The sequence below is a fragment of the Aegilops tauschii genome, chromosome 6 (assembly GCF_002575655.3).
Source record: "Aegilops tauschii subsp. strangulata cultivar AL8/78 chromosome 6, Aet v6.0, whole genome shotgun sequence".
Lineage (NCBI taxonomy): Eukaryota > Viridiplantae > Streptophyta > Magnoliopsida > Poales > Poaceae > Aegilops > Aegilops tauschii.
In genome coordinates, this window is record NC_053040.3 from 6175936 (window position 1) to 6200613 (window position 24678).

At 43.0% G+C, this 24678-nt stretch overlaps 2 protein-coding genes across 2 annotated transcripts; one reads left to right on the forward strand and one right to left on the reverse strand.

The window, feature by feature from the left end:
• Positions 1 to 2618: 2618 nt before the first annotated feature.
• LOC123493366 (ribosome-inactivating protein-like) lies at positions 2619 to 3613 on the reverse strand. Its single transcript, XM_045229502.2, has one exon. The coding sequence runs from the start codon at positions 3541 to 3543 to the stop codon at positions 2761 to 2763; it is 783 nt and encodes a 260-aa protein (XP_045085437.1). The 5' UTR covers positions 3544 to 3613; the 3' UTR covers positions 2619 to 2760.
• Positions 3614 to 13196: 9583 nt separating this feature from the next.
• On the forward strand, positions 13197 to 20386 carry LOC109738625 (MADS-box protein SOC1). Its single transcript, XM_020297718.4, has 6 exons — positions 13197 to 13666; positions 19005 to 19095; positions 19212 to 19273; positions 19414 to 19513; positions 19671 to 19712; positions 19912 to 20386. Exons 1-6 carry the CDS (start codon positions 13383 to 13385, stop codon positions 20110 to 20112), a joined length of 780 nt encoding a protein of 259 aa, XP_020153307.1. The 5' UTR covers positions 13197 to 13382; the 3' UTR covers positions 20113 to 20386.
• Positions 20387 to 24678: the final 4292 nt, after the last annotated feature.

Here is a 24678-nt window from a genome sequence, read left to right on the forward strand (position 1 = left end):
CTTTTGGGTTTTACATGATTTTTTTGGTTTCTTTGTGCTTTAGTTTTTGCCTAGTTTCCCTAGGTTTTGGAGGGATAAAATCGACGCGAGAAATCCAAGGGTAAAAACGATTCGTGGTTTCGATGCATGTCTAAAGAGATAAACCATTTTGAAGAATAAAAAAAAGAAAACTTCCTGGTTGCGACAAGTGGCACACTATATGTGCGCTACTTGTCAGCATGACAGAATGTGGACTGATCTTTGGAAGGGGTACCCCTTAATTAGTGATTTCGCTTATTCTCTACGCTTCAAGCATCTAAAGGGTTCCTGGTGCTCGCTAAGTTCGTGGGTTGTGACCCAATATTGCTAGCTGCCCCTCCCACAGCTCGCTCACGAGTGTTACTGTTTTTTTTTTGCATTCACTATTTTCCTACTCTAATGACCTGGTCACCAGTTTTTATATGGATTAAAATAATTGGTGCATCCAAGAAAATCATGAATTGGAAAAACTTGCAATTTTGAAAAAGCTCGTGAATTTGAAAAATGTTCACTGATTTCGAAACAACCATGAATTTAAAAATTTATTGGTTTTAAAAGTTCACAAATTCTAAAAAGATAGTGTATCTAAAACTAGTTTATGAATTAAAAACTAGTTCATTAATTTTAAAAATAGACCGAAAAGGGAAAAAGTAACCATATAAAATAAAAAATGCAGAAGTATTAAAAATGAATAATTAAAACAAAATGAAAATCCCTAGGAAAAATTGGATGAAAACCGGCCATAAACACAAAACAAAAGAAAAACGACTGAAAATCTGGCCTAGAAGCTGCCGAAAACTTCCCAAACTAGACTAAGATCATCTACAGCCAGGCGCCCCAAACCCGCCTCAAACGCCCGGGCGGACGGCCTGGTCATGAAATTTCGACCCAGACAGTCGCCTCAAACGCCCGGGCTGACCAAAATGTCGATCTCTTACACGTCACCATCACCGTCATTCTCTTCATTCACCTCCACTTCAACCTCAAAGTAAGAAACATCGAAATCGCCAAGGGGGCACTCAAATCCACCGTGCTCTCGGCCAATATCTAGGTATATGTGGAGGGCACATTTTGGCTACAGAATTTAATGGGCAAAGCTCAAATAAGTGTTCAATAGCCGAAGCATAGATGGCCCGGCCTAGAGTTGAGGGGTCAGAGGGGTAATGAACAGGCCCGACTTTGGCCACAAACCTGGATTCATAGGTGTGTCTATGGCACATCTAGATGTGCTCTAGTTATTGCACATCTAAGGCCAACTTTAGTGCACGACCCTAAACGGACGTCCGTTTTGCCCGGATTCTGTCTGTTTGGTAGGGCAATGGGGTCGTGTCCGGGAAGTTTTTGGGATGCGGTGGTTGTGCGCTCAACGGGCGGACGCATCCCGGCCGCATCCTGTCCGCGTACATTTTTCTTTGCACGCCCATAACTTTTTTCCATAATTGATTTTTGATACATGAGAATACGTCACCAAATTTTGACTAGAAAAGTAAGACCAAAGAAAACAAGAACCACAAGAATACATTTTAGAAGATATCCAACTTTCATAACTGCTCCTGTAAGTTGGATTAGTGCCTTCTCGATGCATTCATTGTTGATCTGTGGAGGCTCGATAATGCGTGCTTTTTTCTTTTTCGAGTGTAAAGAAGCAGACGTTGCTTCCTCACATTTAGTCTCATGTTTAGCCTCTATTCTAGCAACAAGTGCAGTAGTCTCATCTCTAGCCTCTATGCTAGCTAAAAGTGCACGAACATCTACTAAATTGCGCTCTATCAATATATCGATATACTCTTCTTCCCAATACCAAAACTTGCATCCATTCTACACAATAAAATTTTAAGTTAGCACAACTAATCAAATCCGAGAGCACAACCGAAGCAAAAGTAGCACATACCCCATCGTTTAAGCACTTGATAAACACCCATCCGGGATGTTCCGGCGTTGTAGACACGTGGCGCATGACCTTCTTTGGGCAGTCGTCGCACTTAATGAGTGGCAACGGTGCGCCGACGAGCTTTTGGGCTAGCACCGAGCCCGGCCGACCACCATTCTTGTATCTGCCGACGGACCACCGACGGTGTAGATCCGAGCGGCTAGAGGAGGAGCCACTACCTGCATGCGTCCTTGCGGCCTTGTCGGGGCCTTCCGGCCCGGTGCCCGGCCAGTCCATGGCGCGGCGCGGCCTCCCACAGCCGGGCGAGCTCAAGACAGACCAGATTCGCTCCTAATCCGACCGCGGGGAGCGCAAATCAGGTGGCCGTGGTTGGGTAGCTCGGGGGCGTCGAGGGGAAGGGGGCTGGGCGAGCGCGCGTCCAAGTGGCACAGCTGCAATGGCAACGGCGGCGGCAAGGGGCAAGAGTGGAGAAGAGTGGGGGGGTGCGGCTGGAGGAGGGGGCGGGCCAGGGGAGGACACGCGGACACGGTCCGCCCGTCCGCGCGCTGTCCGTTTCACCCCAAAAGCGGCCCAAACTTGGGCCGGGGATGGGTCGAAAGCGGACAGAAAACGGACAAAAGTCCGTTTGCGTCCGCGCGCTGGACCGTCTCGTCTTGTCCGTTTTACCTCAAACAGACGCACCCAGACAGGATGGGGTCGCGCGCTGGAGTTGGCCTAAGTAAGTGAATCAAGCATAACATACAATAGCATACTACAAGTACAATCCCGGAAAAAAAATGCATACTTACAAGTACAATAAGAACAACGAGTCATCGGATCAGATATCGTTCTTGTTCTCACCCGCGCGCGTGCTACTCCTCATGCGTAGTTTGATCCTTGACGAGCACGACGATGCGTTCCGCGTCTGTTTTATTGCTGACGTCCAACGCAACCAGGTCGGGGAACGGAGCAGTCGGGTCGACGGCCCACTTGAACACCGCCGCCGAGATCCTATCCCATTTGTTCACCTGCTTCCCCTCTATCTCGGTGATGGTCACCTCCGCCATGTCGAACTCCCTGTCCACCCTGCCGGAGACGGTGAGGAACCGCAGCCCCTCGCACACCATGATCACCAGCTTCGCCAGCATGGTCTTGGGCACGGCGTACGGGTCGGCGTGGACTCCCTCCTCCTCCTCCTCCTCCTCCAGTGCGTTGGTGGTGCCATGCTTCGCCAGGACGTCGACGGCCGCGGCCATCTGGGCACGGCCTAGCGTGACGGCGTCCAGCCCCTTCTGGCCGATGAGGTCCTGGTACCGGCCGCCGAAGCCGAGCCAGGTGGAGCCGGCGATGAGACGGGCGCCGCCCTCCTTGCCGAACTCCCACCACACCCCGGCCGGGGTCCTGAAGCCCACGAGGTAGAGGTTGTCCATGCGTATGGCGAGCGTGACGGAGCTGGCCGGCGTGTTTCCGAGGACGACGTGGAACCAGCTGCTCGGGACCGCCTTCTCCGGCGGCAGCACGGGCTGGACGATGCCGTCGCCGCGCTTGTCGCTGCAGTAGTCGATCACGTGGTGCCGGACTATGCGGATGAAGTCGCCGTAGTCGTCGGTCTGCACGCCGAAGGAATCCGTGAACTCGGGTGCTTGCCCGCCCATCCTCCTCCTCTTCTTTCGTAGCGCGGCTGCTTGGAGTGGAGCGTGGTCGGATTGTGCATGATACCGATCGATATAGGTGCATGCTTATATATAGTGGTGGTAGGGCACACGGACCATGGTTCACTGCCATCGGATAAGAACGACTATGCATATTGCATGGCACCACGATGCAGCACGAGAACCCCTAGCTAGCGGTAGCGGGGGAGAAAGCAACATGTAAACCACCTAGCCCAGACGCCTCGTGCATGTCTTCATGATTGCTAGCTTCGTTCATGGAGTACAAGTGCCGGCACAGGGCGGGCGCTTCATTATCACTTCCACTCTCCCCATCCAATAAACAGTGGAGTAAATGACAAAAGCAACTTGTAAACCACCGCGAATCCAGGTTTGTTTGCAATTTGCAATTTTTGTTAGTAGCTCACCAAGCTAACCGCTTAGTATGAAATAATACTGGTTTGGCTAAAACACATTTAGATGTGCCATAAGTATTGCACATCTAAATCCTATGTCATTGATCTGACGATGAGATTTAAGTGGATATTTTCTTTTTTTTTCTCTTTCTTTTTTTGCTTGATTCACTCACTTAAATATGCAATAATTAGAGCACATCTAGATGTGCTCTCTAGACACACCCACATACATGCATGCGCGCGTGTGGGTGTCTGCATCTATAAATAAATACACCCGGTGTGGTGTACCCTCCTATTCCATGGTGGCTTGCCACCTGTTTTTTTTAACAGAGAAATTTCATTTATTTACCAACAGTGTACATGTACAATTGTGCAGTTAAGCACAGTAGAAAGGGCAGCTACAACTGCATTGAAGCAGGCTTCATTGCCTACTCCTAAGCATCTGAACCTGTAAGGCGTATTCTAAATTTTGAGAGCAAGCTTGGCATGATGATGAGCACGAAAATTATAGCCTCTGTTAATGTGGTAGACCCTTGTGATATCAAACGCCGCGGAACCTTTAATATGTGCGAGCTGAGGTCTGATTGTCCAATTACCTGGATCTGAAATAAGGTCTTGAGAAACTACAGCTGACGCCAATGTCGCACAGTCTGTTAGGAAAGTGGCATGTTGAAGATTGAGTAGCTAAGCAATCTGGGAAGCAAGCATCATGCTGAATGCTTCAGCCTGAATGGCCGACGCCAGTGGTGGCGAAGTGGCAGATATGCACAGTTGAGAGCAGCTTCTATCACCTGCAAACTGGATAAAAACTCCTATTCCTGCAATTGCCGGTCCCCCTTTAGGTCCTGGAGTCCAGGAAGCATCTGAAAATACTATGGGACCTGTAATGTTGGTCAGATCCATGATTGTTTTTCCTGGAGAAGGCAGCACACTGTGAATAAGAACAACTCCTGTTTGCCCTGCGCTGCTAGCCTAAGACGTATTTGTTGCCTCCAAATTTGCACCTTGCATGATTGCTGCAGCCGCTGCATGTACCTGAGAAGGAGTGTGGAATTTCCTGCAAAAACGTGCATCGTTCCGAATTTTCCAAATGCACCACAGAGAAGTATAAAGTGATGTTATATTTATTTCTGGGTGATTGGAAGTAATCAAAGCTTCAATCATATTTGGAATTGAGTGATTGTGATGGGCTAATAATTCAGTTTTGATGAACCATGGAAAACTATACCAAGCTGCTTTAGCAAAGGACATAAAAAGAAAGGATGCATTCCATCTTCAACATTTCCACAGGTAGAACAATTTTCACTTCACTGATATACTTAGAATACTTACCTGCCCTTTTACTTGTAGCTAATGTGTTGCGAAGAAGCCTCCATGCGAAAGTCTGAACTCTTGGCGCTATGTTCTTCTCCTTCCATACTTGATTAAGTAATGCTATAATCTGTGGAGAGACAATTTTCGGCCTCTCTCTAGGAGGAAGCTGGAGATTGCTGAAGCAATGTTTGTATGCACTTTTGGGGGGAAATTGACCTGTAGGGGTTAGCTTCCACACAAGAATATCATGACCAACAGTATTAATAATTGGAGTTTGAATAATTGAATCCGCTACCACAGGACCAAACAAGGAGTTTATCAAATCTACATATTCCAACGTTTTTGTCCAGGTATCCAAAGATCTTTACCTGAGAGGGATAATTGAAAGGTTGTTGTTGAATGATAAGACTATCATAAATATTTTCCCATTTTTCAAACCAGGGTGTACTCCAAATTGAGACATTTCCATCAATGATTTGGTAAGTAGTGGTTTTACCTTTAAAATTGCAGTCCAAAAAGCCGACTTTGGAGTATTAGGTTTTGCTTTCCAAATAGTTGTGTCATGGTGGTACTTTGCCTTTAGAATTTGAGCGAGCTGACTGTGAGGGTCCTTTGCAAGTCTCCATGCCACTGAAAGTATTAGGCCTTGATTGATCGCCTGCATGTTCTAATTCCTAAGCCACCAGATTTTTTTATCTATACAAACATCAGCCCATGCTCTGAAACAAAGACGTCTTTTTGTTTGGTCATCTTGAACACCTGTCCACCAAAAAATTCTTATAATGGTCGTGAGCTTAGCTAAGAACATTTTTGAAAACAGGATATTAGACATGTATTAGACCGGAATTGAGGCAAAAACAGATTTAATTGTATCCCTCTGCTAGTACCATGCCACTACTATCTCTGTCCTAGTCTACGCCAGTAATATTACGCCGGCGAGCGTCTTATAGACAACATTTCGCTCAGTCACAACCAATTTTGGCCAGCCCGATGCATGCATTAACTCAATCAAATTGGCACTTTGCCAAAAAAAGTGATTTATTAACTCATTTAAATCAAATCAGTACTTAACAAAACATCATTATATTCCGTTGCCAAGTATCAGTAAATCACTTTTAGTAATCACTACTTACCAAAATATCAACCATGCGTGCCCACATTTTTTTTCTATGTTTTTTTCCGTTTCCTTTTTTTCATTTTTGTGCTCGACATGGTGAGTTGGTACAAAAGTTATTTGTACGTGATGGTCAACAGAAATGACCTAATCGGAACAGATTGCAATGGCGTATAGGATAATTGCATTAAAAAAGGGATTTGATGAACATTTTTTTAAATTTGATGCACATTATATAACTCAATGAAGAAATATTAAATTTCAAAAAAATGTTTACCCCCGTTTTAATTTGTTTTCGAATTTCAAAAAAGGTTCACCTATTTTAGAAATTTTTCCCAGCTCATGAATTTGGTAATAAAAACAAAAAACGAAATCAAACGGGAAAATGAAATAAGAAAAGGAAAATCAAAAAGAAAAGGAAAAAACTAAATAAAAATCAGTTTGAGAAGGTTGTACTCCCTCCATTCCACAATGTAGTGCGCTCGTGCTTCCCGAGATTTAAGTTTGACCGGAAATTTAACTAATGAGACCAACTGCGGCGGGAAAAAAATTATACTACTGAATTCGTATTTTCGATATGAATTCAGTGACATAATTTTTGCCCCGCCGCAGTCGGTCTCGATGGTTAAATTTAGTCAAACTTGGATCTCGGAAAGTGCGGGCGCACTACATTGTGGATGGAGGGAGTAGTACCTTCCCAAAACCGGAAGTGAGCTAGTCGAGCCGGCCCACATGTACGCAACGGGAATCCGCGCGCGGTCGCTGTCGGGAGACCTACGGGCCGAATAGGATCTTGTTGTCCTGTTGCGTCTAAGCTTCACGTTACGTCTAAGCTCTTTTAGCTACCGCCCCAGCCCACTGGGCTATCTCGGCTTTAGTAATCGGGCCGGACTTGCTACATCTGACAGACCACAATGCGAGCCTATTATTTTGTCAGGACCATATTTCACGCGTGCTGCAAGCAAAGTCCATGTGCGGGACGGGGTGCCCCCATTTTTCCGTTTTCTTTTTCTTTGGTTTTCCAAATAGAATTTCAGAAAATGTTGCAAAATTCTAAACTATTCACAAATTTATAAAGTGCTACAGATTTCAAAAATAATGTAGGAATCTGAAAAAAAAATCATGGATTTCATAATAGTTCAAAATTTAAAAAAAAAGTTTTAAATTCCTTATGGATTTAAAAATTATTCCCAAAATTTTAAAAATGATTTGATATTTAAAAAATGGAAATAAAATAGAAAAAAGTAAAATAATAAAATGAAAAGGAAAGCGAAAAACCCGAAAGGAAAAACACATAAAAAGGAAAAATCGGTGAAGGTTCTATAACCTTTCCAGAATCGGTGAGTGAAAGGCATGGATACCCAAATATGGGCCGGCCTATACCAGTGCAAGCTTGTGAGGAGGTGCGCGTTTGTAGGTAATCCCTCCACGCAAGAAATAGGAGCCGTGTTTGTTTGTCTTTGCTTGTTATGTTTGCTAGGCAAGACCAATTTCAGCGAACCTCTGTTTGTTGTTAAAAAAAACATGATTTGTCTTGTACGGTATGCAGAAGATGATCTCCCAATGCTGGTTTGGGTTGCTTGTCCAGCCTTACTTGAAATGTGTGCGTAGGTGCACATTGTATTCCAATTTAAACACTACTGCCTCCTTTTTTTACGGAGTAAGTCTCAAGTTTTAACCATGAGGAAGATAACTTTTCTAAAGTTTGATTGGATCCACCAGAAAATGCTATGAACAACTACAACACAAAATTACTATTATTAGATTCAACATTAAATATAATTACACACACATACTATATTTGATCTAATTGTAGATATTAGCAAAATCTTCATGAACTTTCAACTTTAGAGAAGGTTGGTTTCGGAAAACTATAATTTCAAATGATCTAGAAGGCACCATTCACCAGGAGTGGTTAGCTATCGCAAAACAAACAATCAATAAATGATCTAGAAGGGGGTGGGTGTGAGTGAATGGAGCCCCTCTTTTAGCCGCATAAAAAAGAGTACCAGCAAGCCAAGGTGTGAAGTTACTGCTATATGGATACAAAGGTAGGTATCCTTTAAGTTTAGAAGCCCCCTTGAATTCGTGGCCATAGAAAAAACAAAGAAAGAAAATCAAGAAGAACCCAAAAACGTGCGGACCAGAAAAACCAAACGACAAACGCGCATGAACCAAAGAAAGTGACGACCTAAACGGGATGGTTGAATGCAACGAGACGGGTGCTAGATTGGTGGGCCAATCCTATTCGGTGCGTAGGTCACTTGTTAGCGACATGGCACGTACCACCCCCCCCCCCCCCCCCCCCCCCCCCCGGGGCACTCCTGCAACGTACACATTTTTTGCTGACCCAAGTAAACCCTTTTCAGGTTTGGGGAAGGTTTTTTCCTTTCGCTATTTTCTGCCTTTTCTCATGTTCGTTGTTTCCTCTCTTTTCCCTTTTTGCGTTTTTATCAATTTTTTGTTTCCTTTTTCTTTTTCCATTTTGTGAATTTTTTTCTTTAATCATGAACTTTTTTTGTTGTCGCAAACATTTTTTTGAAATTGTGAATTTTTGAATCGACAAATATTTTTATAAGTTGGGATAATTTCTCAAATTCATTTTTGTTTGATGAACATTCCTTTTCAAATATACTAACATTTTTCTAAATTAATGAACATTTTTTGAATTGATGAACCATGTTTGTAATTCTCAATTATTTTGTTTTTTTCTATAAAAAATTGAAAAATAATCATGATTTTTTAATACGCGAACATTTTTTTGAAATCATGACCTTTTTTGGTTGCGCGATTTTTTTATTTCTTGAACTTTTTTAAATTCCCTTTTTTTGGGAAATCTGAAACTTTTTTGAAATCATGAACTATACTAAATAAGAAAAAAAAAGAAAAAACAAAAAGGAAAAAACGAAATGGAAAAAAGAGTGTGCGTCCCGCCCCGCGAGTCTATTAGCCCTAGTGGGGCGCTTTGGGGGGGGGGGGTGGTGCGTGCTGGCTTGATCGCCAGGCATAGTGCGCGAAATAGGTGCTCCCGTAATGGTGTGTACGCGTGGAATAGGATCTTGCCGCTTCGTGAGTATGCTCTATTATCAACGTGCGTCCACTGCATGTCTGCTTGCATGAGCATCATCTGCCTTTCTTAAAACTCCGCCATCAAATGTAAATAAGTTTGACTTGGGAAAATAAGCAATTATTTAGAGAAAACAGGAACATGACTAGTATGAATTAATAAATTCGAGCACACACTGTATTGATATGTGCATTTCAGAGCTTTCTCACAAACATGGTCGCGCTATGGCCCTACACCTCTCTTTTTCCCCGTGTAGGACAACTCTGCTCCTATTCTTTGTTTAATGTTATACATGCGACGAATGAACATGGCGACAGGGCAACCCACACAAGTGGCATGAGATCCCCCAAATCGGCCAAACCGACGCGGTTTAGAGGCACGTATCTGTCGATGGTCGGTCAAATCATCCACAAAAAGACTCTTCGCTCTTGACTTGGTCCTTTCCTTTGTCCAAGTATCGCCGCAGTTACAAACGTAAATGTGTAGTTTGGTTGTGTAAATTGATTATTTGACCAACAATTGGTTCAACTACATGTAGAATATATTACACAAAATAGGTGGTGTTGGATTTGCATTCGAAAAACATTTTTGTATACTTATGATTTTGTAATCAGTGACTAGATATTGTTATTTTTTGCGAGGAATGAGTAGATATTGTTGACAGGGTTACAATCAACATGTGATTGGCACCAATATCACACTTTTGAATGATCAGTCCAGATTCATTTTATTTATTTATTCGCCAAACCTCAATGGCATGGCAGAGGAGTAATGGGACGCAATTGGAACATCTGCGGTTGGGAAGGAGAAAGTGACAAGGGAGATGAGTGGTTACGGTTACATGCGGCCAAGGGGAGTTTTGTATGGCAGCTGTAGCTTAAGATATTTCCATACCTACCCAGCAAAAAAAAAATGATATCTCCATAACAATATGCTTCGGACCGGGCTGGCATAACTTTGGGCTGAAACTCGAGCCCAAGCCTGGCCCGATTGTTGCTTCGGGCTGCATATTGAGGGCCGATCTAGGCATGGGTTTTCCGGGCCGGGCTGCCCATGCCCAGGTTATAATATTGAGTATTATCTGCACGATTCACTTTTGCTCAAAAAAAAAAACCTGCACGACTCAAAAAAGAAGAAGAGAGTATTATCTGCAAGAAAAAGTAAAAGTAACCGTTCTTCAGCCGTTCAAAAAAAAAAAAACTGTTCATCAGAATTTATGAAGGCATGTACCGACGCGGTGCATGCATGCGCTCGCACAGCGATCTGCACTCTGCCCACTGGCACAAGAAAAAAAAAGCGGCCCCGCACGCCCCGCTTTATTTCCCGGATAGTTTAGTGGACCGGACCACCACCGGACGTGGATGGGGCCGCGCGCCAGCAAGCCCACTTGGGAATCTGCCTGCCCTGCCGCGCTCGTGGTGGTCCTTCCCCCAGTCCCTGCCGCGCCGGCACGTGTCGACCGAGGGTTCGCCGTCCGTACGCGCCCCACGCGCCCCGCCGTACGGACGCTCCCCGCCGGCAATCGCCAGTCGACACGTGTAGCCGGGGCGGCCGTCGCCGTCGTGGGTGACCGGACCGGCCCGGTGGCCCCTTGGGCGCCGCGAATGGGCGCACGCAGGTTTCCCGATCTGGGGCCGAGTAAAGTAAAACAACCGGACGACTGCTGATGGAGAGGTGGACGGACGCACCTGCTACTGTCTCACAGTACGTATTACTACTATTCTTTTCCCTTTCTCTTTCGAGATGAGATGAGATACGGCGCCCGTCTTTTGAGGAGGCCGCGGCCACAACTGCGCACATAAAAAAAGCACTACAACTGAATTCCATTTTTATTTCTGTGTTCCTGGGCTCCGATAAAATCGGCAACAGGAAAAGCATCCACAGATTGCATTTCGTTTTTGTTTGAGGTACAGATAGCATTATTTTATTAGTGCGTAACCATGTACGTGACCGGTGTGACCTATGTGTATCTTATTGGCGCTCGGCGCCCATGCATGGACAATTTCGTTTTCTATCTAGTACGGCATTAGTTTAGGCACATGCCTTTGCATGCATGCATACATTGCCACAAAGGGAAATGTTGATTGGTCCTAGCATGTACCATATGTATATTGTGTGTGTACCTGGCGTACGTTGTTAATGTTATATACTATGTCCAAAATATGGGACGGGTTCAACTGCAAAAAATGTCTTATATTTTGGGACGGAGATAGTAACTTTGTACACTAATATAATACATTTTTTCAGTTGAATTTATACTTGCATGTGTTCATAGTGTATTACGTTGTTTTTCCCCGCTTTTTCTCCTTGCTCCCGCGTACCCAAAGAAACACAGGGCACCACATAGTTAGATTTTGGTCTATCCTCACAATGCAGCCAATCATTGCATGAAAATACAACACATGAGCTTAATTGCAAAGCCGGGCCTTACAGCGCGGCTTAGCTCTATGCATGCCACTCGTTTGACCATGCATGCATGATGGCTTGCATGCATGGGCAGACCCCCTACGGCGGGACATGATGCCCAAATCCTTTGTTCATGTAGTAATTACTTTAGCTATAGTGTTACAGTAATTGAAGGCGGACCGGGGCCTAGTGTCGGCCTTGCCTTGCCTCTGCCCGGGTGCATCAATGCAAAGATAACCTAGCTTGAAGTTTATGGCATCACCATCATTGAGCATGTGCCACAAGTCACACAGGAGCACAATTCACTATCTTCTTAAATAGATTGGCAGAAGAAATAACCGTCACAAACAGTGGTAGAGCTTGAGCCGAAATCAGGGGGAGCATGTGCTGGAGCGGGGGCAAACATGATTGCTTTCAGCTGATTTTTAGTGGAAAATAGACTTAACACAAAGGGATATATACATGTTTTCTTGTGAGCGCGGGGGGGGGGGGGGGGGGGGCATGGCCCAGGTTGGCCCCAACAAAGCTCCACCCATGCTCACGGAGCTAAGCAAGAGCCACTATCGCCATACCTTTTTGAATAGTTCGGTTGGGTCCAACAACCAGGGTAAGCCGGGTATGGGTGTGGGTCGCTCGGGCTAGCTTAATAAAGCGGGCTCTTACTCTACGGAAACAACTATCAATTTGGGTTATTTGTTGGGCCACGACTCGAGGTATAACAAGTAACAGGCCCAAGCATCCCGGGCCCGCTCGTAAAAAAACTAAAAGCAGAAAATAAGTAATCCGTATAAAAAAAATGCCCGTGCCGAATCTTGGGAATGGTTTTCACTCTCATGTTATCGGGACCGCACGAATCTTGAAAAACAAAGTACCCGACGTGATATTCCCGCAACCACCGAGTTGTACATATGCGCGCCTCTACGGCCGTCTGCCGCTCTCTGTTGCCACCGACTTTTATATCGCTCTCTCCATAGTAACCCTTCGCGGCGCCCATCGGTCATGACAAAACATTGGTTAATTAAGACAATAACCTAACGCGGCCTCCCCTAAATAAACCAAATCTGATCTTTTTAAGAATATGTAGTATGTACTCCCACCCAAAAATAAAATAAAATAAAATAAAATAAAACCATACTACGAATTAAGCAAGTCTTGTGGTGGCAGCAGTTTCCACTTTCGTGGAACCCGATGAGGCAGTAGCTGGGGAAAAGCAATAGGTGGGGTGAGGGGAGAGGGGGAGAAGAGTCAAGAGTGGCCAATGGGGAATCAATCGGCGGGATGCGCATGTGGATGGACGGAGGAGTGGTACGTGGAGGTGCCATCCGGCCCAACCAGGCGTTGCCATTTGTGGGGCCTTCCCCGTCCTCGGAACCTTTCCTTTCTGAGTAACAAAATCCCCCTCTCCCTTTTGCCTCCCCGGAAAACACATCCATCTCCTCCCTCCCTCCCTCCACCAGATTAAGCCTGGCCGCCGCTGCGCTCCTCCGCCTCCCCCTCGTCTCTCCCAGATCCGCCCGTCCGTCGATCCATGGCGCCGTCGTCGCCGGCGGCGGCGGCGGTGGCGGAGGGAGACGAGCAGCAGCAGCAGCAGATCGTGGCGGCGGCGGCGGCGGCCAAGAAGGGCGGCGGGAAGAGGGGCCGGCGCGAGATGCGGCGGATCGAGGACGCCACCAGCCGCCAGGTGACCTTCTCCAAGCGCCGGAGCGGGCTGCTCAAGAAGGCCTTCGAGCTGGGCGTCCTCTGCGACGCCGAGGTCGCCCTCATCGTCTTCTCCCCCCGCGGCCGCCTCTACGAGTACGCCTCCGCGCCAGAGTACGTCCGCTCCTTAACCCTAGCCCTAGATCGGCCCCTCTCCCCCCGCCTCCCGCTTGATATCCGCGTTCAATCCGCCGCTAGATTTAATCGTTTGTTATATCATCAAGGGCAATGTCCGTACACATGAAATACATGCGCCCACTGCCACTCCATCCCTCAACAACTTTTTCTACACTTCTTTTCCCTTCGAGTTAGATCGTTCACATGGATGCAGGCAGGCCAGATCGGCCGATCTTGGATAATTAAGCCACTGTTCTAGGGTTAGGCAAGAAAATAAAAACCCGCAAGTAATTACAACTCATTTCTATTACTCCATCCGTTCCAAAATATAAGTCTTTCTAAAGATTTCAATAGATGACTACATACGGAGCAAAACGAGTGAATCTACACTTTAAAATATGTCTACATGCATCTGTATGTTGTAGTCCATTTAAAATGTCTAAAAAAGACTTATATTTCGGAACGGAGGGAGTATATGGTATATATTCAAATGATTAATTACAGATTCCTTTGCTGTTTTTAGTAGCAGTTTTTTCCAGACATGTCCACCTCTGCGCATTGTTTGTTTGCTGGAAAAGTCACTCGCGCTGGCCAGCACCGCCGTGTGTTGATTTTCTTCCCGATCTAGTAATCGATCTTGTTATGACCCCAACAAGCATAAAAAAGGGGAAATCTTGAGAAGTCACCCTCAACTATGAACTGTTTGTGAGCACATCAAACAAGTACTACTACGTCATATCACTGCACACAGTTTGTTTCTTAGCACAAAATAATTTTCCCTTAATTAGTACTTCCTCTGTTCCAAAATACTTGACCCCCACTTGTCTAGATATGGATGTATCTATACTTGTTTAGTGTCTAAATACATCCATGTCTAGACAAATGAGAGTTAACTAATTTGGAACGGAGGGAGTACATAGTACCATTGGACGATATATTTTTGCCAGCAGTGGAGTAACACGCATGAGCATGATCCTGGCCTGCTTTTGGTACCTGGACACGTTCGTTCGTACAAGAGCTGGCTCAGCGCCCATGAGTTAAGCTTGCTGTGTGGTACGAACGGACTATATATCTTGAACTGGCTGCTTCACTTTAATGCACATATATGTAAATGCGCCTGTACTTTGCCTGCAAACCCACCAACTATCATACCGAGATGCAAATGTGTTGCTGCTGACAGCGCGCGTCAGCGATGGGCATCTGCCTTGCATCTGCGGACTGTACCCCATACTTTACTAACCAGATAGTACATGAAATACAGTGAACATCTACAGTAGTTTCGGCCCCTTTTTGGGTAAAAACTAATTAGCAGCTGTGGGGAATCTGCTCAGTCTGCTATTTCTCTTCTCTGGAAACAATGGTGATAAAATGCATGCGCTTTATTGGGATACGCATGTTATGTGTATGTGGAATGAATGACCAACTTGTTTTTCTTTCTTTTTGCCTGATAAGAGAGATCCAGCCCTTAACACTAATTAAGATAATGGTTTTATAATAACAGTATTGCGACACTGATTTTGATCGGTACTGAAAAACCTCTAATTGCACGTGATGCTACATTGTTGAATTGTCGTGCATATGGCCATTTTTTTCCACCAGTGACATGTGCATCTTATTGTTTGTGTGGCAGTTCATTTCATATGTTTTTCTACTTAAAATGCAACAAGTTTTGATAGAACTCTCCATGTTAAATCCGCCTCCCTTCTGGAATAACTCTCAATATGAAGGCTACTGTTGCTAAAATAACGTCATGTTGTTGTTACGCTGTCGAAATGTAACTAGAAACCTCAGTATACACCTTATATTCTCAGTGCAACCAGGGCGTACAAGCCTCCAACCTAACATGATGTATAGGCACATGTTTATGCACCAACGCTCAAAATAAATATATATTCTCCATAAAGGAAAATCATGATCGATCTGGTTTTTTTGTGTTGTTTCATTCCTCATACCAGCACAAAAGCATTTTGTACTAATTCCATCATCCACTACTATACTTTGTGTTATCAATTGGACTTAGAAAGTTTCTGCATGACATGCTTACTACGGTTGATGAAAAATAATAATACTGAGCATATGTGGGCTATGAACTTTCAAGTAGTTGCTCTACATGGTGCAGGATGAACAGGAAATCAATATGTATCTTTTCAGTTTCGTAATATCCTAATTATCTCTATAGTTTTTTTAAGTTTGTTAGGATCTTGGCCGTAGGCCACAACTTAGGTGGTGGGCATATAATGCTTACCTCCTACTTGCGTCGAGTAGGCAAATGTCTAACTAATTGGCCCACTCAATAGTTCTCCCCTCTCTGTGTGTGTGTGTTTTTTTTGGGGGGGGGGGGGGGGGGGGTGGCTAGAAAGTTCACTTTGGGCCAATTTTAACCGCCCATATGGGCTGCATACTAGAGGATATACACCCATTTTCTCATGGACTGGGGGGCGATGGACCAGGTTGGCCCCTCCGAAGCACCGCCACTAGACAACCTCCTTGTGTAGAGTTGTGTTGTAGAGGTGTATGGGGCTCGATGTACTCCCTCCGTCCCATAATATAAGAACGTTTTTGACATTAGTGTAGTGTCAAAAACATTCTCATATTATGGGACAGAGGGAGTATTACTTTCTGTCCCTTTCGCTCTGATCCTCCCACAAACTACCGACCATGTGACAATTTGGTATTATGCACCTTCCTCCCCCACAATAAACAACATAACAATGTTTTTTTTAATAAGTTCAGTCGTGAGCGTGACCTTGTCCCATATTAGGAACACCTTGGGTGGGGTTGGACAATTGTAGGCCGTAACATGCTCCACACAATGCTCTCTCAACCTCCTGGCCGACGTCGGCCCGAGTCGTAACACTACTCCTCCAGACTCAGCTCGAGAGCGTCTCGGGAGCTATAAATAGATCCAAGAGCTCTAGCGCCCTCCCCTTGAGTGTATTCTTCTTTCTTTTTTTGCGAAAAGGATCCATATTTAGTATAAAAGTTCAAGAGAAGTATAAAACACCTCAAACATAATAAAAATTACATTGAGGTCTCTAGATCTCCAAACGATCACTACAGCCGCTAGAAAGAGCCGCTGACGTGTCGCTGTCGCTGCTCCCCTACTGGAGCCGGCTTGACCTTGTTGATGACAACCGGGAAGTCTCGTGCACGTGCCCCTAAGGACCACCGTCTAGGCGTCGCAGTCGTCGTCGTCGTTGAACCACTGAATAGATTTGAAGCACCTGACACCAAATCTCCCCACACAATGATAGACCCTAACCTCACCGCCTCAATGAGACGGCCGAAACCTACGTCGAAGCTCCGTCAACTATGTCCAGACAAAAAAACTTGAGGAAGATCAGAGCCCGGAAGAAAAAGTCGAAGAGGAAGCAACAGACCCTGAGCGCCGCACCTACGAGGACAAAAAAGTCCTAAACTAAACTACTGGCCAGAGCAGAGGCACCGAGATTCCCGTCCGCGCCACCGGCCGTCGGAGCGGCAGAAAGAGGGGAGGCGCATCCACGTGCTCGTCGGCGAAGCCTGGAGGGGAGATTTTGTCGTACTCGCCAAGGGATCAAGACACACACACACACACACACACAACTGGGCAGACCTCTCTGGCTAGATAAGATGGAGCATCCTCCCGGTAGCCCTAGCCCTGGCAAAGATGATATCTTGCCATTCTTTGGCCACCATTTCTCCCCTTCGATGACATGATGGAATACTGCCCCATAGCTTCTTATATGGAGTTCCCACCGACATTGGCAAGGTTGACTCCCCAACATGTCTTAAACATTGCTCTCTCTTCTTTGCCAAGCAGAGCAACTTAGATGCTAAGAAGGTGGGGATAGCCTCATTCCATTTGGTCGGTGACACCCAACACAGTACAACAAATACAAGGATGCTTGTGGCCATTTACCATGGCACCAATTCATCAAGTTTGTTAACTGTACCGAATTTGGTTGAATGTGTCTCATTAACACCCTTGTCAACCTCATCTCCCTCAAGGGCACCAGCATGGTTGTAGTCTGGTTGTCTTCACCAAGTAGTTCAATGACCTACTTGGTCGGGTGATGTGCTTACCAACTAACCCAACAGGTGGTGATTTACACCACCAACCACCAGGAACCGCTTGATATCAAAGTGAAGGTAGGGCGCCTGAATTCTCAGCTGGGGCGATGTGTTGGGCACAACCAGCTCTAGAGATGACCGATGACCGTGGACACAAGCCATTTACCTGGGCCTTATGATGCATACCTTCTGGTCAGATCGAGCAAGAAATAGTGAATCAGTTATGCCCCTCAATATTTCTCCCCTTGCCTGAGTTGTGTAACAACCCCTTAACTAGCTGGAGTGGCACCACAAAGTTCAGTTATCCCCCCCTCCCCTTCTCCTAGTCTACTCCCACAAATTAGTCACCATTTGATGTAAACCTATTATTATGCTTGTTATCACATTATATTTATTAGGTTCTTAGGCTTAAATTGCAACCACTAGTCATTTTTTGTAATCAATATCGGTTTTTTTCCTTTTCAAGGAGTATTTGAAGATTAAACTAAAAGTAGTAGCTTTCATTAATTTATTTGTGTTTGTTAGTAAAATTGGTATCTCTCAGTGCTCACTATTATGTAATTAAAAAACCATTCAAGGGAAAAAATAAATCCTTGGAAGAGAGTAGTGTGACTAATTTTCGAAAGTACCCACAAATGTTTTAGGCCATTTACGTGTAATCATCAAATCCAACTGGTTTCTCAGTATTTTTTCCGCCTCTTGATTTAATTGTCCTCTTATATATTCTATCTCATGATCTAGAATTTTGTTAAATAGAAAATATTAATTTGGAGTTTCTAAACTAGTGTGATGAATGCGATTAATTGACGTTAAACACAACATAGGCAACCATAAGCTGAAAACAAATATACATATGGCTGAAATATCCCTTCCATACACATTAGCATCTAATCCACCAACCCTAAGCTGTGTACTCGAGGAAGTGAGTTTCGCAGACATGAATTAGGTTCCTATTATACTGTAGTGCTTTATTATTGTTTCCGTTTAATAACAGGTATATGGCCTACAGGAGCACTCGCTGCCAGAATTTAGAATTTCACCGAGATATTGGTTGGTACTAAAGTATTTTGTTCCTTGAACTTCACACTAAGTTCAGATAGGTTCGAAAAATTCGGGTTTTAATATTATGACTATTGGATTATATTTTTCAAAAAGAATTCTCAAATTCCAATCTCTTCGGGGAGCATCAAAATAATTATTTATTCACGATGTTAAACCTTGACCATTTAATTATACACACAGACGTGCACATACAACTTAATTAACATTTGGAAATTCTCAGTTTGCAGAAAACGATTGATCGCTATCTGAACCACACAAAAGGGACATCTGCCAATGAGAAAACTGTTGAGCAACCAGCTGCTGGCGTCCAGGTGCAACTCCCTACCTTTCTAAAACTTACCGCAATTAATCTAGATGCTATATTACATATATTTGGCTCATTATATATGCTGTGTACGTGATGTATCGTACATGTATACGGATGCAGATGTGTAGATCCGAAGCTACCGCCTTGAAGCACAAGATAGACGCAATTGAGGCATACCAGAGGTGACGACGGTGACTTGCCTGCTGAATCATCAACTATTCTTAGTACTTACACATGAAAAAAACCAAGAATATATATATGTAATCCAATCGATCCTGGGAAATAAATTACTAAATTGTACACGATATGAATGCACATGCAGGAAGCTATCTGGAGAAGGACTGGGGTCCTGTTCGGCCCATGAGCTGCAAGAGCTGGAGCTGCAGCTGGAGAAGAGCCTAAGCTGCATCCGGCAAAAGAAGGCAAGCTAGCAGAGCAGAATACGCTAATTCGGCTCTCCTTTTCTTTTCTACCTGAATAATTACACAATGTATAACAGTATTTATTCGATCTAGTTTCTCAAAATTCTGGGCTGAATCACTGATGATAACACCTTTTTGTTTCATTTTCAAAGAGCAGCAACAGAAAATGCTGGATAAAATCTTGGAGCTGAAGGAGAAGGTATGCGTCAACATGTTCATCTGCCGTTAATTAATGCTATTATTGCATTGAACATTATATATGTGGAGAACTTGTCACCTGTATAGCTAGCTAGCTAGTTAGTTAGTTATTAGCAGAATCATAAAAGGGACTATGAAAATTAGTATGATCAGGATAAGTGCGTACGTGACATGATGGTTATGTATGTGTATTAATACAGGAGAGAAAGCTGTTGACGGAGAACGTGGTGCTCCGCGAGGAGTACAAGGCGCTGCCTCTGCTAGAGCTGGCCACTGCTGCTGCTGCTGAAAGATCGCCTGACGGCGCCGGAGCTGAAGAAGCTGAGGAGGACGAGCGGCGGCTGCATTACATGGAAGTGGAGACTGAGCTGGTCATTGGAAGGCCCGGGTCGTCTAGCTAGCAGCAGTAGAAAATTGATTGATTAAATCTGCTCAATCGATGAAGATCGATGCAAAAATCGATCAAATATGTTTGTCCATATATAAAATCAGTTTAATTAGGTCGGTGTGAGACTGGAGGATAGCGATGCAAAAAATAACTGACGGGCTGCAGCATGCGTGCAGTGCAGGTCTTATAAAAAAAAATTGGTCGCAACATTGATCTGCTGCATGTGCTTTTATTTTTCTATATCCAAATTAATTTAACCAATATATCTATGTGAAAGTTGAGCTGAATCCTGTATGTGTTGGCGGAGAGTTGTTGCGATGCCAATGCTGGATGGCTGAGTTTAGTTACACCCGCACTTTGTATATTAGATACTCCTATCTATGGACACATACAGGATGTTGAAAAGATGTTAAAAAACAATTAATGTTGCAAAATGAAGCAGCATACCAAACAGTTTTTGTTGATGTTAGCTTATAAAGCCTCCAGGGCTAACCCATCTAGTATGTTGATCATTAATTTTGCGGATCATCATCATGGGTGCGTCTAGGTCTCGCAAAAGCTAAATCTCGCCTACTGCAAGACATCCACCGGCCTCGCCTACAGCGTTCGCCCCTGATGGGCCGGCCGAATAGTGTGGTTTAGGAAGCTTCTACCTACAGTACCGGCTTTGGGAAGGATCAGATCAGTTTATTCTTTTCTCATTTTTTCTGTGTGCTTTCTCTACTAGTTTGTATTTGTTTTCTTTCCTTTTTCTAATTTTCCAATTTCATGTTTGTTATTTATTTATTTATTTCAAATTACGTGTGCAATTGTTTTAAATTTTTCACGAACAACCTTTCCAGAATATTAGAAACATATTTTTAATCGTGCGGACATTTTTTAAATGCCATGATTTTTGTTTAATTGTATGAACATGTTTTCAAAACCACGAGAACAAATTGTTACATTCAGCAAACATATTTAGAAGACGCAGTTCACAAACAAAAATATAAGTAAGAAACAACTCAAGCCTCTCGTTGGAAAGAAAAAACAAATACATTGAAAGATCCTACTGGGTTGGGCCACTACAGGCTGCCTTTCAGGTCACCTATCCTCCCGTGTTGCTTAAATGTTTTCTTTCTTTTATTTTTTATTATTTTCTTTCTTTTATTTATATTTCTTAAATGTTTTACAATATACAAGAAAAAGTAACTTAGTTTGAAAATTGTTCACGAGACGCTAAAACCCTTAGTAAAATGAGAAAATAAACAGTTAGTTCAATCTTAAAGAAAAAATCGTGCCATTAAGAAAAAGTTCGTAACTTTAAAAAATGTCCATACATATAAAAGCATTGTTCACGACATTTTAAAAAAGCATGCATCATGTAAAACTTTGTTCGGGCAATTTTTCAAAAAAGTTGGTGCCATTCAAAAAAATGTGCATGACATTTTAAATTATTCAAAATTTTCATTACATATAAAAAATTGTTTGAACCTTTTGAAAAATGGTTGTAACACATAAAAATACTCGTATGTTTAAAAGCATGTTCGTGAAAAAAATGTAAAAATGTTCAAACATTTATTTAAAAAGTGCTCAACATGTAATTGAAAAATGTTCAACATGTATATGGAAAGTGTTTTGCCTGATTAAAAACATATTTTACATGTATTTGAAAAAGCGTCAACATATTTAAAAAATGTTTCATCCATTAAAAGAATGCTCATAAAATATAAAACATTGTTTGTGCAATTTTGAGAAATGTTCATGACATATTTAAAAATGTCCCTACACTAAAATTGGAAGAAATACATATTTTATTAATTTGGAAAATGGAAATAAAAGAATAAGAATGAAGGAAAAACAAACAGAAATTAGAAAACTAAAAAAAAGGAAATGGGGGAATGGAAAAACCACCAGAAAACTAGATTAAACCGCCAATAACATAAACCAGAAACAAGAAATCGTTAGAGAACCTTGCTCATTTTGGGGGCTACCCTACCCAGTCGGCCTGTGATGAGGAGACGGTAGGTCTCACAGTAAGAGAGACTTAGCATGCACACAAAGAGACAGTAGGTCTCACAGTAAGAGAGACATAGCATGCAAGCAAATTTAGAGAAGTTTGAATTTTTGAAAAAATTAATGCACCTGATACTTTGAAACAAAGGGAATATAACTTAATACAATACACAATGCATGATCATGTGTGACGAAAACCCTCGTGACGGGGAAAGAACCGTCAACTAAGATCATTTTTGATGACGGTAACCATCACGAACTAATGCTTTCCTGGGGCAGCTCCCCGGGCATCTTAGGTTACGATTTCAGTGTCACAAGACATGTGCATATTCTGTGACGGTTTTCAGTGTCACTGAAAATCTTGGAAGGGTTGGAAAGAAAATATTAATAGGTTTTTTAGAGAAGTTTAAATTTTGAAACATAATACACCTGACATTTTGAAACAGAGAGGTATAACTTAATACATTAAGAAAATGTCATCATTTGTGACAAAACCCTCGTGATGGGGGAAAACCGTGACCTAAGATCATTATAGATGATGGTAGCCATCACAAATTAATGCTCGCCCAGGGCATCCCCTCGGGCATCTTAGGTGACATTTTGGTCTAATTTTAGACGACGGTTTTCAATGCTGCCAAAAATCTTGGACGGGTTAGTAAAGAAAATATAAAAAAAAAATTTGAGCATGCAAGATTCAAACCCATGACCTCACACTTTCGTACGCGTTGGATTGATGTTTACAGGTGGGCTAGTGTTTGATTAGTGATAATAATTTGTAGCTCAATTCTTTTGTACTATGTCCAATGCCACCCCATGTACATGTTAGTGAGATAATTAGTTTGTAGTATGTCCATTGGCACTACATGTACATTTTAGCGAAATAGAAAACTTTACTTTGAAACTAGTCTAATTAAAAAGCGGTCCCTACCTAACATTTTGAAGGAAAAATTAGGTGCTTCCCATGGAATTTGAACATTCTGATGAGCCTCATGTGGAGAGAGAGGTTTCTTGTTGTTTGAATTGAATTGCAAGACTGTTCAAACAAACAAACAAAAAAGCAATATAGGCTGTAAGCCGAGTGTTTCACTCGGCTTGCAACCTCTAAGCCAAGTGTTAGCCTCGGCTTATAGGTCGATGACCAAATGGCACTGCCTAGATTTGTCATAAGCCGAGTGCAACACTCGGCTTACACACATCAGGCCCAAAATGGTACTGCCCATGTTTAGTATAAGCCGAGTGCAATCACTGCATCTCGCTTTATTTTGCCGAGTGCCACTTGTTTAGCCTCGGCTTATATGTAAGCCGAGTAGACGTGAAACTTACACAACATAAGCTGGTCCAAATGAAGTCGAGGGACATAAGACGAGTATAACACTCGACTTACTCCAAGCAAAAGTGTATTTAGGCTTCGCCGAGTATGTTTCATACTCGCCTTTATTTATTTTTCATGTAGTGTCATGATAAATAACACATACATGTAAACCGATAAATACATGTGATGCAACTAACTTGTGGTTAGTACAATCTAGAGCAGCTCTTAGTTGACCAGTTGTGGTTAGTACAATCTAGTGCAGCAACCAACTTATTATTAGTGCAATCTAGAACAACTCTTAGTGCAGCCTTTATGTTTAGTAGTACAATCTAGAACCGCTTTTAGTTTACCTGCAAGTTGCTATAACTATCTTCTATAATCTGCAGACTTTCTACTGTTGTTCAAACTCTTAGTTTATCTTGAAATTAGTGCAACACAATCTGCAGACCATGTACTATTGTTCAAAGCGAAATCACTATTTGAAGGGTACCCTTGGAAAGGTTATCCTCATCTTCTATGATGCTGACAAGTAGTGCACTGTACACACGCCACTTGTCACAGCTTGTGAGTTTTGGTGTGTTTTTTCTCATGCACGAAAGGAATGGGTAATTTTATTGTTTTAGACTCATCTTCTAAAAATGAAATATTCTCTTGAATCGTGTGCTCAAATCAGAAATCATTTTCACCATCATGTTCTTGGCGTCGAGATCTTTGAAATTAGATTACATGTTGATAGGTTTCGATAAACTTATCTTGGGTAAATCTATGCTCCCAGCTTGTACCAACATGTGTTCCAAACGTGAACTGACCTTTCATTCCAACTAGCACTAACCTATGCTTCCCTACTTGTTCTCCCAACAAGCACTAATATGTACACCCTTTGGTCCTTTTTACACTGCGTATAGGATTTATCCGAAATCAAACTTCATAGAGTTAGATCAACTTTGTAGAGAAAAGAAATAAACATTGACAATACAAAATTAATATAATTAGATGCGTCACAAATTTAATCTTCATGCTGTATAATTTTAGTATTGTAGATGTTGATGTTTTTTTAATATAAATATACCAAAATTTACAATGTTTGACTTCGGACAAATCTTATATGCGAAGTAAAAAGAACCGGAGGGAATATGCTTCCAACCAATTGTGCTTATGCATGAAGCACACTCATACTTCCATGTGAAGCACATATCACACCTCTGCATAGGAAAAAAACATAGAAAAGAACAAAAAAAAAAAATAGACCCGGTGGGCTAAAAAATCAGAAAC